The sequence below is a fragment of the Natrix helvetica genome (assembly GCF_964273705.1).
Source record: "Natrix helvetica genome assembly, chromosome: 15".
Taxonomy (NCBI): domain Eukaryota; kingdom Metazoa; phylum Chordata; class Lepidosauria; order Squamata; family Natricidae; genus Natrix; species Natrix helvetica.
In genome coordinates, this window is record NC_138565.1 from 6,516,580 (window position 1) to 6,533,632 (window position 17,053).

The following is a 17,053-nucleotide window of genomic DNA, read 5'->3' on the forward strand; positions in this document are numbered from 1 at the left end:
TTCCTCAAATGGACAAGCCACACAAGCCCGCCATTTTGCTTAGTTAGTTGGCTTACTTTATTGCCATTGCACATGGTACAATGAAATTAAATGCCGTCTTCAGTGTACAGTATAACTATAAAAATGAAAACACAAACACACATCCTTTGCAATCTATATAATTGAAACAGAAAACCCGATACTGCTCTATACCGTAGAATTCAATATAGTTACTTGCCCTGGGATAGAAGCTGTTTTTCCGACTTGTTTTTATTATCCTGTACCATCTGCCAGATGGTAATAGTTCAAAAAAAGATGCCCAGGATCTTTGAGGATGTTTTGAGCTTTCTTAAGGCAGCGGGAACTATGAAGTCTTCCAAAGAGGGGAGAGGACAACCAATGATCCTTTGGCTAATGGTGTTAACAAAAAATGGAAACAAAAAAACTACACCCTTCCCCCCCCCCCCCCCCCAATGAAATGGTTATTAGGAAGATACTCTTGAAATGGACAGGATGATCATGGAGTTGAAAGAAAGAGAAGATTTGGACTCTTACAAAATTTGGAGTAGACCGTACAAGTGGCTAGAGAAACTATTGATTATAAGAAGAAGAAAAATGTATGCACGCAAAATCTGATTCTATGTATTATACTCTTCTATTACAATATAATTATTACATTAGTATTAGAATCGTTAAAATCTACGAGGAGGCAATAATCGAATCGTAAACCACAAAAGCAGAACATACATGCTGATACGGGAAGCTGTAAAATTATATTGTTAGGTTGTTTGTATGTTTATCTGTTTATGTTTGTTTCTGTATTTTTTTTTTTTTGACTTGTGGTCTTTTAAACTTGAAAATGTTCAATAAAGACTATTTCTTAAAAAATTAAAAAAATACTCTCTATGGTGCAGCGGTAGGAGGAGGTCACCAGCAGTTTTTCATTCACTTGTGGTTTCCTGAGAAGTCTCAGGTCGTATCCTCTCTGCTGGGCACTTTTTGACCAGGGTTGGAACTGGTCTGCTTCTACTCTTCACTTGTGGAAAGCAAGAATTATCCGCGGATAACACAGGAGCAGGGGGTAGCCATTTTATTCGTTGTTACAGAAGGTGGCAACAAGAGCGGGCACATAAACCGTGGTTAGCGGGTGAGTTATTAGCCCAGGACAATATTTATTTAAAATATAGGTACAAAAAAGGCATATAAGCGAATAAGGATAACAAGAGTTGGAGGTCTCTTAGTCCAACCCCCTGTACAAGCAGGAGACGCTCAAACAGTCCAGAGTTTTGCACCACTTTGGTACACCCGTAGCGCACGCCCTAAATTCAAAAGCAAGAATTTGTAGGTGGGCTGCGCACATCCTTTTCAGTTCGGCTAGCGGAATGCCGGTTGGAGGCTTGCGGGTCAAACAGAGGCAAGCCAAGGCAGACTGTGGTCCTAAAGGCCTGGAAGGTTGGATCAGAGGCAGAGAAAGTTCCTGCCCTTGTCTCATCCCAGTCCTGAGATTGTCTTGTCTGGCTGCTAAGGAGGAAAAAAAAAAAGACCGGGGGGGGGGGGGGGTCTTGCTCGCTGCAAACCGCTGTTCCCTCGTCATTTCGCGCAGTCAACGACGTCTCACCTGGCCCACCGACCCGAGAGAAAATTCTCCAGAGTTACATTCTGCCCCTCCAAAGCTGGGATTCAACCCTGCAGGTCCAGGCGCTCCAAAAATGTTGCCTTTCTTACGAAGTTGGCTCAATCCAGGCGGTTTACTTTTCGTCCTTGCTGTTTTGGGACACCCCCTCCCTGGCGGGGGGCGGGCAGGGGGGGGCTAACCCCCGTGTAAGGTGGAGATGAAAACCACGTGATCCCGATCTTCGAGTTGGTAGTCCAGGTTGCCCTGAAGGAAGCAAGGAAGGAAAGAAGAAAGCAAAGGAGAGTCAATGAAGGAGAGGAGCAGACAGAGCTGGAAGGCGGAGTGAAACGCGTCATCAATTTGGCATCCTTGCGTCGCCGCAAGAGATCCAAGTCCAGTAACCACTGAATTCCCCTTATTTGTTTGCACAATTTATTGGCCGCCCATCTTACCCAAGGTAACTCTTTCTGTTGACCCTTCTCTAGTGCTGACCGATAGTTGACCGTATATATCGGCTGAAGCAATACATCTTTACGAATTACCACTCAACCGGTGGCCCCGATCCTTTGCGCCTCACGGTCAAGGGATGGTTTGGAAGTCCACTTTGCTCCTCCTTAACCCAGGTGAAATGCCCCAAAATGGCCAAGGAGGACTGGACACACCAGACAAGGATCAGAGGTGGTATCCTATGGGTTTTGGCCAGTTTGTCCGAATCAGTAGCGGAAATCGCGAGTGGCCCACCCTGCCTTTACGGCACCCCTTTTAGGCCCCTTTTTTTCACCAAAGGCGCATGCGTTCCCATTTGCAAACCGGTAGGGAAGGTAAGTGAATACCCCTGACAGGGATGGTTCATTTCAGTATCCATTAAGAGAAGGGGCTCCCCCAAAACCTGACATCACAATCCCTTTGTCCTCCCTTCTGGCCACCATCGAAAGTAGACACCCTCCCGCATAACTGAAATGAGACGTACCATCAGCTCCCAATCTGTATCATTAATAAGCACCAGGATTCCTGGGCGCCTACGGGGAAAACAGAGACGCTGTTAAAAGAGAACAGTTTGTGGGTCTAGGAACCTGTTCGGCAGTGGCAGGATTTGTTGGGAGCGCCCTTAAACCACGTCCCGTTGCCGATTTATTTCCGCTCTCCGAAAAAGTTTCTCCCGAGGTTCAGCCAAGATCCATTTCCCGCAGGCGAATTAAATTAGGGTTTTAAGAACTCCTGTTGTCCTGCCAGGCCTTTTAAAATGTTGCCGTACGCTGGAACTATGACCCTTCCTGCTTTTAATCGTCTTCCAGGGAGAACGACCCCTGCAATTTTCACAGCTTCCTCGCCGCCTTTACTCTGCCCTCTCTAACCAAGCGACATCCATCAAGGAGATCGGCGAGCTGCAAATTTAAGACCAGCCTCCTTAGCTTCTTACGGGCTGTGACAGTCGCTTGCAAATCCGCTTCCAACAACTGACGTTCGCATCCGTTAAGGACTAAAGCGGGGTGGTTTTTCTCCCCCCCCCGGCGGGTTTTCAGATTCGCCCACCTTAAAAAGGTTTTTGGGGTGGCCTCGTTTGGAAGGTCCTTGGAGACCAGGGCCCAAAGGCTGAGTGGCAGGCGGCCTTGAGGCCGAACAACGCTGGTTAGCATCAGGATAGGCTGTGACTGATAGAGAGATATCCGTCCTAAACCGCTCCGAGGCAACACGTCATCACCGGCTTGGTACAATCCTGTTCATGCCTGTAATTTAAATCTGCCCTGCGGACCGAGCACGGATGCGGTGGGGGGGAAAAAAAGCGAAACAGCAGCTAAGATCCCAGAGAAAGCCTGAGGGATCGTGATCGACAGGAATCCCCCCCACCCCTCCCCATCTATCTTCGGCTTCCTAGCCATTGTATTTCCCAGGCGTTGGAGGGGAGGGAAAGAACTGGCGCCCCACGCTGCCCTCCCACACCGAATGGAGGGGATGACAGGGCGAATGCTAACCAGGCCATCCTGGTCTCACTGCAGAGAGGAAATTTAGGAAGGGGTGGGAGGGGAGAGGACTTGAAAAAGGGGGAGGATTTCCACAAAGGCTGCGTGAAGCGACCGTCTCCGTTCTTCCAGGATGCTAATGGCGGGAGGCGGATGGCGTGAAGACGCCCTCGAAGACATCAGCTACGGGAGAGCGAGGCGCTCCCACGGACAGGGGCAGTGTGGCGTGGAGGATTAGGAAGACAGGCCCAGCTGAGGGAGAGATAATTGTTTCTCTTCTCCGCTAAGGGCTGAACGCGGAGGGTTAAGCCTCTACAATCGGAGGGCGGTTGGCGGGGAACAGCCAGAGGAAAAAAAACCACCGTATCGTCAAGTAGGCGCCGAATCGATGCAACCCCATCCTACGACGGGCACTAGCCGGGTTTAGTTTTGAAAGGGGAGCAAAATGGCCCCAAAATTGGGCCTTGCGAGGGAATTTCCTAGAAGGCGTGCCCTCGTTTGCAAACGATAAAAGCTGTGAGCCTCTCTGCTGGGTGTGCGCGTGTGGGGGCTGCGTACTCACACTGAGTCTCCTTGCACAAATAATTCAGGCCTCTCTTTCAGGAGGTTCTCTTTGATCCACGTCAGTAAATGTCGGAGCGTCCCTACAAAAATAATAATGAGTAAATAAATTTTAAAAATGACCTCGCTGGGAGCGTATTGCAAGCCGCAAGCTTGGCTTTTCTCCCCCCCCCCCCCAATTCCTTAATTCGGCAAAATCTTCCATTTCTCCCCTACTTCCCTTCCTCTCCTGCAGGGAGAAGCGTGGGGCGATATTCCCCCTCCCCATTTTTCTTGTTTTTAGTATCAATTTAGCCGACAAAAGGCCGAAAACAATTTTCCTTTTTCGGGGTGGGGGACGATAACATCGGCTCACTTCTTCCTGGGGAGATGAGAAGAGGGCTGGGGTGGGAGGTGCAGAGGGAATTAATTGGTTAATAGGATCTTTTAAAAAAAGGAAGCAGGCTGGTTCATACTTCATGTGGGGGGGGGGGTTTCCCTCCCCCCCCACAGTGTTTCTGCTCTTTGTCTTTTCCGCAGCGCTTAATAGTTCTTAAAAATCACCCAGCTGGACTCCCCCGGTGTCTGTTAAGGACACTGCATCAACCCCTCTGCGTGTAAAGTAGGTGTTAATACTTACGCCGTTAAAATAATAAACATTTAGCCCCGGGACTCCTATAATTCAGCCCGCTCCATCTTCAAATTATCTTGAAATCCTAATGCCAAACCGCCCTTCTTATGGTCAGACATAAGCCGTTAATGTAATACGGGTGTCCCTCTTACCGCAAGACAGGGATTCAGATCAGGGTCCCTTAACAAGTATCTTCTTGATTTTATTCACCTTGGGAGGGGGGGAGTTTCCCACCCCCCCCACCCCAATCGTCAACAAAGGCGCTCAGTAGGTGTTTAGGAGAGAGTCGTTTTGTAAAGAAATAAAATACTCCCCCCCCCCTTATTCCCCCTCCCGGAGTAAAATATAATCGCTGCGTCATTCCCACGCACAAATTCTATTTCTTATCCGTGATGCCTTTGAAGGAAACTTAAGGAAGGGCCACCTGCCCCTCCCCTTTAATACGAGGGGATCCTGCCTTTATGTTTGTTTGTTTATACAATACAATACAATAGTAGAGTTGGAAGGGACCTTGGAGGTCTTCTAGTCCAACCCCCTGCCTAGGCAGGAAACCCTATACCGTTTCAGACAGTATGTTTGTTTTATTGGATTTATATGCCGCCCTTCTCCCAAAGGACACAGGGCGGCGTGCAACATTAAAAAAACACACATCCCGAAAGTTAAAAAGAAAGTTAAAAAGAAATTATATACATCTCCCAAAAAACCAAACCCAATTTATAGGACAATACATTTGAAAATAAGATAAAATTAATTAAATTGCTGGAAAAGCCAACTTTTTAGGGCGAAGATAGATAGGGATGAGCAGAGGATCCCTTTACAGGGATGAGCAGAGGATTGGGAGAAGAAGAGGGGTTTCCCCCACCCCTCACACGCAGGGGGGGGGGGTCATTAAAGCAATTGAGAAGTCCAACCTACAACAGTTGGCGGAGCAGAAAGGAAGCTGTAAAGCAAGGCTTTACTCGGTGGGAGACCTTGGTACCATTGCTGGGGACCCAGATTGTTGGGTATGGGGGGGGGGGAAAGAGGCCAACTCTGTACACTGCTTAGAGGGGTCCGTGAAGCCCTGTGAAGCGGTATATAAGTCTAAGCGCTATGGCTGTCTATGTCGCGATCTCTATCCTATTCTATCCATCCTATATGTATCTAAGAGGCGTGGTGGTGCAGTGGTTAGAGTGCAGGGTGGCAGGCTAACTCTGCCCACTGCTGGGAGTTAGATCCTGACCTTCCAAGGTTGGTCAAATCAGGAGCCAGGTTGTTGGGGGGCAAGAGGCTGACTCTGTAAAACCACTTAGAGGGCTGTGAAGCTCTGTGAAGTGGTATATAAGTCTAAGGGCTACTGCTATCTATCTCATTTTTTATGTCTGTCTATTCTATTCCACTCCACTCGTCCCTCTCTCCCTCTCTCCCTCCCTCTACCAAGGAGTGGAAAGAGGAGAGAGGAGAAGGAGAGAGGAAGGGGAAGTAGAGAAGAGAAGGATGTCAGAGGGAAGAAAGGAGGTAGGGAGGAGGAGGAGAGAGGGAGAAAAAAGTGATGGATAAAGTACCAATATGGTGCCTGGAGAGCAAAAAAGCCAATAATTGTTTTGGGGAGTTGTTGTTAAGATGAATTGATGTAAACATTTAACACTACAATACGATGCTGGCTATGCAATAGAATCTCAGAGACTCTGTGCCCAGCCTATCCTCGCACAGCATCACATTTGGGAAATATTTACATGGCAGCTTTCCAAGCTAGATAAGGTCGGTGGTCATAAATACTCCTTTGAAAGGCTGTTTGCCAGGCCTTGGCTGAGTGCGAATGAGAGGAATTCACGTTCATTTAACAAAAGGTTTTTTTTTGTCGGGACCGGGATTCTGCCCCGTGCTTTTGGGGGAAGCCTAGTTCGGAACAGCTGCGTTTCCACCTTGTCCAGAATGTCTTGGGCACAAGGCTGAGGCCAGGGAGAAGAAGTGAGATGTACCACCAAGCCAGTCAACCGGGCATCGGGGCGTCAACGCTTCCATCAAGTCTTGAATGGGCTTCACTGAGGGGGGGGGGACGAGGACCCGGAGCCCTCCCCTAGGCCTTTCACCCCGTCCCCCAGGAGAAGGGGGATCATTTATCACAGTGAACCACAGTCAAGCTTCAATTTGCTTAGAGGTCACTACCTCCGACCAATTGTCATCCCGTCGCCATGACAAAGCACGCCTGAATGCGGTAGGAACCTCTTTGGATTGATAGATGACTTATTCTTCACGTTTAAAAAACAATAATGAAGTGGGGGGGGGGAGGAGGAGGAGGAGGAGGAGGGACCCCACTCGGTCTGGGAGAAGCGAAAGGTGGCATGGCTGAATGAAGAGGAAGGCAGAAGGACGGGCTCCGGGAAGGTCACAAGCTGAGTTTAGAAGGCACCAGGGACCCCTCAGGTCCACCCTGAGCTACAAACATTCTCAGAATCGGGAATGCTTCGGCTGGAGAAGGAAAAGACGGCAATGAAGCCGATTTAATCGAAGCTAATAAAACTTTTGAGTCATTTCATTCAAGAAATCTTAGTGTGTTGATAGTGTATCTGTCCCTCCCTCTATCTCTCCATCCATCCATCTATTGATCAATCTACCTATCTATATCTATCCCCCTCTCTCTCTATTTCTATCTATCAATCATCTCTCTCTCTCTCCATCCATCCATCTATTGATCAATCTACCTATCTATATCTATCCCCCTCTCTCTCTATTTCTATCTATCTACCATCTCTCTCTCTCTCCATCTATCTATTGATCAATCTACCTATCTATATCTATCCCTCTCTCTCCATCTATCTATTGATCAATCTACCTATCTATATCTATCCCTCTCTCTATTTCTATCTATCTATCTATCATCTCTCTCTCTCTCCATCCATCTATCTATTGATCAATCTACCTATCTCTCTCTATCCCCCCCATCTCCCTATCCATCCATCCATCGATTTACCTATCTCTCTCCCTCCCTCCCTTCATCTATCAAATCTATTGGTCAATCTACCTATCTCTATCTATCCCTATCTTTATCTATCTCTCTACCTCTCTTTCTCTCTACCTATCTATCTATCCCCCCTCTCTCTTTCTATATCTATCTATCTATCTATCTATCATCTATCTATCAATCATCTATCTCTCCATCCATCCATCCATCCATCTATTGATCGATCTACCTATCTACATCTATCTATCCCTCTATCTATTTCTATCCCTATCTCTCTTTCTCTCTCTCCATCCATCCATCCATTGATCAATCTATATCTATCCCTCTCTCTCTCTCTATTTCTCTCTCTCTCTCCATCCATCTATCTATTGATTGATCTACCTATCTATCTCTATCTATCCCTCCCTCTCTCTCCCTATCCATCCATATATTTACCTATCTCTCTCTCCCTCCCTCCCTCCATCTATCTAATGTATTGATCAATCTACCTATCTCTATCTATTCCTATCTTTATCTACCTCTCTTTCTCTATACCTATCCCTCTATCTATCCCCCCTCTCTCTTTCTATATATTTCTCTGTCTCTCTCTCTCTCTCTCTCCATCCATCCATCTTCACCCCCCCCCCCTTTTGGCTTTGTCTGTAAAGAGAGTCCTTTTCCCTAGAGGCATTAATGCAGCAACCTCTCTCCTGCTTCAGAGATCTAGCAGTGATGAGTGCCTTGAAATAAGATTTAGGCTGATTAATCTAAGAGAGCAGTTGGTCAGTTCCAAACCCAATGGAGCCCAGATTAAAGTCCCTCTTGATTTTTATCCAGTGGAGCAGGGAGGCGGGAAAAGGGGGGCGGATTTTGTGCTGTTCAGGAGAAGCCCCTCCAAAAACGCAATTCCGTCTCATCCCAAGTTTGCAAGGGGTCAAATTTAAACCCTTGACCATCCCAGAGGTTTCTACCCCCCCCTCTCTCACCCCTCCCTTCTGCCCCCATCTTCAAGAAAAGACAAACAGAGGGCCTTTAAGGCAAACAGCTTCAATCTCAAACTATTATCCCACCCCTCCCCAATTTTATTTATTTATTTTTTAAAAAATCAGGACAATATCACCCAGTTTCTCAGCCTTCATCTGAAAGGGGAGAGAAAGGCAAGGAGAGGACTGGTGAGAGAGGAAAGGGGGGTGGGGGTGGGTGGGAAAGAGATTTACAAATGAAAAGAATCAAGAATGGAGCAGTTTGTGGGATAAAGTTGGAGGGGATAAAGCAGAGGGGGGCCCTTTTACAGATGTGTGTGGGGAAGGGGCGGCCCATTGTTTAATTAAGCAGAAAGTAGCTCTTTTCAAAAGCAATTTTGCACAGGACACACACACACACACACACACACAGACACCCTCCTCCCCCAAGCTTCTGCAAACAAATCCCCTTGCCAGAGAGGGAGGGAGGGCTGCCAGAGGAGAAAAGAACAGCTGGCAGCGTGAACTGTGCAAAGCAATGACTGCACAGTTTAAAGGTCTACAGATGCCTCTCCTTCCCTCCCCACACCCTCACCTTTTTCCGGGGGTGCAGATTGGGGAAGGGGTCAAGGAAGGGGCTGGGGGGTGGGTGGCAGAGGACTTTAATGGTTGGTTCCTTCTTTCTGCTTTGCGTTCTCCAAACAGACGGTGAATCTGTTTTCTTTTTCCTCTCTTAAGAGATGAGAATCCTTAAAAGGAACTTCCCAAGTTTGGGGTGTGTGTGTGTGTTGGGGGGGGGGGTGTTTCCTCCATCCCCACCCCCTCCTCTCTTTTCCTGGGCTCGGCTCCCCTCTCTATGCGGGACACCTGCCTCTTTCATTCGATACACCTCTGCTGCTGGGCAACTCCGGCAAGGCAACCCCAGCTTAGGAAAACCTTGCAGGAAAAGGCTTGGGTTTAAAAAAAAAACTGGATTAAAAAACAGGATCCCAAAGGGGGGGCACATGATCTCATTCTCCACCAGCTAACATGATCCTTGACTGCTGCAAAACCGTGGTTTACAACTCCCAAGCCTTCACATGTTAACGGAAGGGGAAAGTGGAGGAGCGTCGGTGGCCCAGGTTTCGCTCCGCCTGGGAAAGCTGGACGGATCTGAATTCCAGCCGAAAACAATCCGAAATAAATCCGGTTCCATTTTTGCCACCAAAGAGGAGGGGGGGGGGAAGAGTGAAAACTATTCTCTAAATACAATGAGGAACAAATCTCTTTAGGTCAACTTTACTTCCTCTCCCAAGGTTCCTCTGTGAAGAAAAAAAAACAAACCCAAATATTCTCCCCAGCAACCTCAAAAATCATCTTTGGGCATCAGAGGAAGGTTTCTGCAGCGTCTCAAGAATCCCTTGGGCATCTTAGAATCGTAGTATTTTTTTCAAAAATCATTTTACTTTGTGAGGGATTGCAATGAAAGATATGCAGCTCCTAGGGATGGTACCTCTTCTGACCTGCGCTTCACCAAATCCCGACAAAACCCCTTTTTTATGAAGCGAAGGTGAATTCCTCTCATTCGCAACCAGCAAAGTCCCGGCAAACAGCCTTTCAAGGGTGAATGTGCAACCACAGACCTTATCAGGCTTGGAGAGCTGCCAGGTCGATATCATTCAAACGCCAAGCTGTAGCAGCAATCACTTGGCAAGAAGTCAGGAACAGATCTTCACCCGAATGAATTGAAACTAATTGTCTCCTGCAAACTTCACTCCCCTTTTGCTCCTCTTTATTCCCTATCGTTCACCATCCACCTGTGCCTTTACTCCCGAGTCGGCCCTTGTTCCTTAGCTGTTCCCTTCTCCTGGCAGCTCTGCGCAGGCGCACATTGGGAACAGGCTCCAGCTGTTCTTCTGCCCCACTGATCTCTGACTCTGAAGGCAGCTGATAACTGTCAGACGACCCTGGCCCCCTCTCTGCCTCCGACACAGAGCCCTCATCCGAGCCTTCCCCAGACTCCAGGACTGGCCCAGGTTCCTCCCCAACCTCCTCACTGTCTGAGTCTTCCACCAGCTGGCGGGCCACAATAATACCTTCCGTGACGGTTTCTGTGTGGTCTCTAAAGACGGCTTTTGTGCTGCTTTTCCAAGAAGTTTGGCTTACGTTTATGTGTTAAGGCTGCCGAGAGAGGTTGTTATTTAAATAAAATAAGCACCTGCAAGGACTTATTACCAGTCAGTCAATACTCACAAGGTTCAGACTGGTGGGGCAAATTCACCTGATGTTTTCGTACCCCATCAAACAGGAGTTCTGCTCCGCCTCTGAAATTCAAAGGGGGGGGGGGAGGAGGAAAGAGAAATATTTTAAAGCTAAAAGTACAGCAAGAAAAAACAATTGCATATAGGGAGTCTAGAAAACTGAAAGGAGAATTCACTGAGGCCCAGAAACTTTTGGTCCTTTCCTAGACCCTTTTGCAACGGCTTGGACTCAAAACCACGGATGAGCATGCATGTTTAAAATTCCATTTTTCTCCATTCCGCCTTTAAAGAGTTTTGCCTTGGCGTCTCAGAAAAACCTTGAGCCTGGTTCAGCCTCGGATTTGGGGTTTAGCTGTCAAAAATATCCCACTTCACATAGACAAGGATAATGGCCAGGCTTGAAAATATTGTCAATCCTATTTCAAACATATTCCTTTAGCCAAGATTAACAGAAAGTAGGCATCAACCAAAAGTGAGAATAAGTTTCAAAGATGTCATTTCTTTTTCCTTGAAGTCGGGGTTGGACTAGAGGACCTCCAAGGTCCCTTCCCACTCTTGTGATTCTTTGCACCCAAGCTTTTAGCTTCAACTTTTGCAAGAGACCCAGCTCAGGAATATGAAAATTTTAAAAAAAGTGGAATATTCTCTGTATCTTTTAAATCCAGGGATGCAAAGGAAGAATTTTGGCTGTATTTTTTTCTGAGAACACAGCACTTCCTTTGTAAGGCTATGGTTTCTGGGTAGTTGCTCTCCTCGAAGAAAGCTTTTGGCCTTGTCTTCATTTTTCTCCCTCCCCATTCCCTCCCCAAATTGTTATCTGAAAACTGAAAATAGCAATTATTACATGTTGGAGGGAGCTAGAATTCATGCCAAAGGCGCAGCTTGAGCAGGGGCTGCTGGCTTGCCGTGAAAACAAGCTCACACTTTGTGCGTTCCCAAAGACAGCGAGATGGCTGATAAGGTCCTTTCTGTAGCATGCTAGCGGGGAGCAGCTCAGCTGCAACCCTCACACATAGAGAGGCCATTTAGGCGTTTCCAGGAAAGGGGAAGAATGACTACACACAGGCCATTCTGGAGGGTAAGAAGGGTATCAGTGTCTCTAGGGGGACAGTGCAGGTGGATTTTATCTCAAAAGGATTCCCTCTTCTCGGTCTTCCCTACCATTGTATAAGACTTAGGGCCTAAGGCATCTAGAGCAGAGGTCCCCAACCTTTCGGACCTCGTGGACCACTAAATTCATAATTTTAAATCCCGCGGACCCCTAATAGGATCTGCCTAATGACCGGCTGGGTGGGCGTGGCAAGGTGGTTGTGTGACTGGATGGGCATGGCCAAGTCGATGTCACTCACGTCAAAACCTGTGGGAGTGCAAGGCCAGGTGCCGGCACCTGGAGGCTCAGCGGGCTGAGATGGTCAGCCAGTTTCAGGCCATGATGCCGTCCCACTGGAACGAGGCCCTCCGCCAGCGAGCTTCCCTCCAGCCTTCACCCAAAGCCCCCCACCAGGAGGCCGAAGCAGACCCCAAGTCGGAATTTCTGCCCCCCTCCGACCCCCACAAAAAGACCCCAAAGGGGGAGACTCTCTGCAGCAACACAAGCGTCCATTGCACGTATCCGTCCCAGGGGCTCATATATTGAGGACCCCTGATTTAGTGCAATATAAAAAACGCAAATAATTTTTCTGCGGAACACCCAAATTTTCTCGCGGATCACCCGTCTAGAGCAGGGGTCCCCAATCCTGATCTGTGGACTGGCACCGATCCGCAGGATGCCAGAAACTGGTCCACTCAAACAAGGAAAGGCCCATCCGTAGGATACAGGCAGCACGCGAAACCTCGCCCCTCCTCCAGTCCATGGAAAAAAACTTTTCTCCACGGGTTCCGTCAATCCCTTTTGGGCACCACTGATTTAGAGTGCATAAGCCTGAGTTTATTATGAGACAAACATAGAAATGTCGGATTTCAACTCACACCAGACCTAGCTTGGCCCCTAGGCAGGGATGATGGGACGTGTAATTCCACAGTCCCCGGAGGACTGCTTTTACAAAAGGTGAATCCGATTAACCCTACTTTATGACTGAGAAGGTTAAACTCTTATCCAGAATCACTTAAAAAACCCCATTCCACATTTATATTATATATATATATTTCAAATATGCCTCTTTATACAATAATAGTTTAAGATGTGCACAGCTCGTATTTAATGAATTCTGTACAGTAGAAGCAAAAGAAGCCGTACTAACCAATTGGGTGATTTAGAAAGAGCATTTATAAGAGAAATAGTACCGAAGGGCTAATCCTGATATATACTGGCCCGTTTTATATGAGATAATTCTATCTTCTGTGAAAGTCTGGAGGTCTAAATCTTTTAAATTATGCATTCTTCTTTAAATGCGTATAATACTTCTCGTTGCTGCCCATATATGTTTCAAATACATAAAATGCACATTGAATTTTTGTGCTTGTTGGTGACTGCTATAAATTGCTGTTATTCTGAGAAAGCACTGCATCTCACAAAAACTCAGTCAAAAAACGTTTGATTCAATTCATTTGCAGTTTAACACAGTGGCTCTTTCTCTATTTAATATGAAGGAATCCCCCACACACAAACACACCGTCTTCATAATGGAAAGACTGACTGCTAAATACGAGTAGCATTTTTTTAAGCCTAGTTTTTTTTTTTTAAGTATATCTATATCTCAGAGGAAAGAACTTCCAATGTGGGTCAACCACATATTATTGGTAATATGTACTATGGTGTTGGAATTTCTATTATTATATGAAAAGTTTTGAATGTTAAACCACATATAAAGGAACCAATTATATGAGAATAATGAGAAAACATCACTCTGCATGTTCATATTTATTCTTTATGGCTACTTCAAATTCAAATGTCCTACTACTCATTTAAAAAACCCTGAATTCTTGGGGCATAGACTAACTTTCAAGACAGAAAGTAAATAAATACATACGATGGCCCATGTTTCTTAAGTTTACCAGATTCTCTAAGACTGTAGGCAAAAATTCTTATCTTATCAAACCTTCCTATAAAGACCGTAGAAAAATCTGACATTTCCAACCCACAGCCATTAAAATATATATGCCATTTGGATCTGTTAACCTTGTCCTTGCTTTTTTTTTTTAAATGGCATTTTATACATTATTTTATACAAAGCCTCTTTCCAGACTCAATTTAAATCTGAATGCAAATTAACCTCTCTTGCTCATTTTCCATTTTGCCTTCATCTTTAAAAGTTTTGCAGCTGGAAGGGAATCGCTTCTCTAATGCCGAGGATGAAAAGTATAAAATGGCTTGCAATGGGAGGGCAGTGGGTGTTTTATTTTATTCTTATTCTTTTATTTTATTTATTTTTGCCTGGGTGGGACGCAGGCAGAATAACCTTCATATCACAGATCCCCACCCGCCCCGGGTCTCCTATATCTTGTCGTCCCCCCCCCCCCAAAAAGAAAGGCACCAACAGGAAAAGTCGGCTCACCATCCCCCACCCACCCACAAACAGGACCCCTTTCTGATATTCTCCAGGGCTTGAAGGGAGGAAACAACCCCCCAAAAGATGCTTTAAATATGGGGGGGGGGAGAAGGAACCCCCAGGAATATTGAAAGAAGTAGAATTATTCCTGTAAATAAAAGAGCCGTAGTAACTCCATATTTAAACTGTATAACCTAACCATCTGTGAGACATTAAGATAAGGAGTTGTGTACGAAACTTTTTTTTTTGGGGGGGGGGAGAAACAAGGTTATAAATTGATTAGTACATTAATACATACATGTATTTTATTGACTATATCTCTATGCTAGAGTTCTATGGTGACTCAATAATAATAATAATAATAATAATAATAATAATAATAATAATAGTTATAACTTTATCACTTTTGAGGGGGGGGGGACGTCCACCCCCAATGAAAACGTTAGCCAGGCCTGTGGAGTTCTGGCTTGGCCTGGCTGGGGAGGATGGGAGTTATAGTCCAAGACAGCCAAGAGGCCTTGAAGAAGCCCAATTGTGGGGGAGGGGAGATTAAAGGGGGGTTATTTTATTTCAGGGGTCCCCCTCAATCCCCCCTCCCCACTTTCTTGGGTAATAAGAGGCCCCCAACCTCACCCTCGCCCCTTTCCCAAGCCCCTCCCTCGCCCTCCAAGCCCCCCCCGGCCAATCCCCCCCTTCTCAATCCCACGAGCGATCCCCACCCCAAATGCCCCCTCCCCACCCCCCCACCCCAGTTGTTTTGTCCCCCCCCCACCTCCCTTCCCTCACCCGAACTCCAGCTGGAGAGACAAGGGCGCCGCCATCTTGTCTCCGGGAGCCACGCTGCCCATACCGGAAGCGCCCCTGCGCATCCGGGTTAAGGCGCGTGGTTGCCCGGCAACGCGGACGAGAGGCGCGTGGTGCGGGGAAAAAAAAACATAGAGAGGCCAAGGCGGCGCTCGGTCTCTATGATCGACTCTTTTTTCTCTCTCTCCCTCTCTCCCTCCCCCCGGAGAGGTGATGGATTGCAGCTCCCATGTTGCTGGGCAGGCTGTGGGTGCATGATGGGGGTCTTAGTCCAGCGCTTCTGGAAGGGAGAGGAGTTTTAGTCGGCCAATGTGTTTCCCCCCCCCCCCTCTTGCAAGTGTTTAATGAGAAAAAGAGCAACTCACAATAACCCCAATGGTGTTAAACTGGGACACACACACAATACACAAATCTTTGATAAATGAGGTTAAACAATGAAAAATGCATCACTTTTCACCTTGGTGTATGTGGATTAAATTGATCTCCTGGTTTAGTTTCTGTAAGCCACGACTGGTGGCTCATTCTGGGTAAAAACCCAAGAAAGAGAAGGAGAGAGAGAGATGGAGGAGGGAAGGGAAGGAAGAAGAAAGAGGGAAGGCAGGAGCGGAAATGAAAGGAAGAAAAAGGAGAAAGGAAGAAAGGGAGCGAAGGAAGGAAGGAGGGGTGGGGAAAGGATAAGAAAGGAAGATAAAAAAGAAGAAAGGGAGTGAAGGAAGGAAGGAGGGGCGGGGAAAGGAAAGGAAGAAGAAAAAGGAGGAAAGGGAGTGAAGGAAGGAAGGAGGAGCGGGGAAAGGAAAGGAAGAAGAAAAAGGAGACGGAAGAGAGAAGGAAGGGAGGAGAGGAAAGGAAACGGAGGAGGAGAAAGAAGGGAAAGGGAAGGAAGGAGGGGAAAGGGAAGGAAGAAGAAAAAGAAGGAAAGGAAGAAAGGGAGGGAAGGAAGGAGGGGAGGGGAAGGAAAGGAAGAATAAAAAGGAGAAGGAAGAGGGAAGGAAGGAAGGAGGGAAAAGGAAAGGGAGGAGGAGAAAGAAGGGAAAGGAAGAAGAAAAAGGAGAAGGAAAGTAGAAAGAGGGAAGGAAGAAGGGGAAGGAGGAAAGGACGAAGAGAAAGGAGAAGGAAGAGGGAAGGAAGGAGGGGAAAGGAAATGGAGAAGGAGAAAGAAGGGAAAGGAAAGGAAGAAAAAGGAGAAGGAGAAGGAAGGGAAGAAGAAAAGGGGGAAGGAGGGGAGGAAAAGGAACTGAAGAGAATAGAAGGGGGGGGGAAGAAGGAAGGAAAAGGGAAGGAAGTGAGAAAACAGCGAAGCCCAGAGTGTTGACAAGGAAGCCCCCTCAGAAAACACCCAATTAATTTCCAATCAAGCCTTGGGTGGGGGTGGGGATGACTCTGCCCACAGCTGCCAGGGCCCTTCACCCCGACAAGCCAGCCCACCAAGTACCATGGGGCAGGAGCGGGAGGCCCCCAGAGTCGTTGCAAGAGCAACCAAGACAATGGGGGTTTCCTGGCCCAGGGCGGGGGCGGGATGGGGGGGCGCTTTGTTTGCTTTCGCCAGCCTCGGTAGATCGGCACTCCCCTCTGCAGCCCAGAACAAGGGGTGAAGGGGGGGAGAACCAGCCCAGCCGCTGCCCCCCACCCTCCCCCGGGGAGGAGAAAGGTCAGAGGGAGTGAAGCTTTCTTCTCCCCATTCATGTGGTAATGGGGTGTCACGCACAGATCAGGGAGGCTCGGAGCTGGGGTTAAACTGCCACCGAGAAAGAATGCAAGCGAAGAGACCCCTGTCTGTCACCCCTCTGGCTTGCTTAAAAAAAAAAAAAACCCTTCCAGCTGCATTGGAGCTCCCTTGGCCTGGAAGGAGAGGAGACCGCACTGCACACACACAACAACACACACACACACTGGCAGCGTCCTCAGAAAGC

The 17,053-nt window shown here is 47.3% G+C and overlaps 1 protein-coding gene across 1 annotated transcript; it reads right to left on the bottom strand.

The window, feature by feature from the left end:
• Nucleotides 1-1,119: 1,119 nt before the first annotated feature.
• On the bottom strand, nucleotides 1,120-15,225 carry URM1 (ubiquitin related modifier 1). Its single transcript, XM_081967592.1, has 5 exons — nucleotides 15,126-15,225; nucleotides 10,844-10,914; nucleotides 4,118-4,199; nucleotides 2,565-2,613; nucleotides 1,120-1,858 (listed from the first exon to the last, which is right to left on the bottom strand). Exons 1-5 carry the CDS (start codon nucleotides 15,206-15,208, stop codon nucleotides 1,790-1,792), a joined length of 354 nt encoding a protein of 117 aa, XP_081823718.1. The 5' UTR covers nucleotides 15,209-15,225; the 3' UTR covers nucleotides 1,120-1,789.
• Between the last annotated feature and the right edge of the window lie 1,828 nt (nucleotides 15,226-17,053).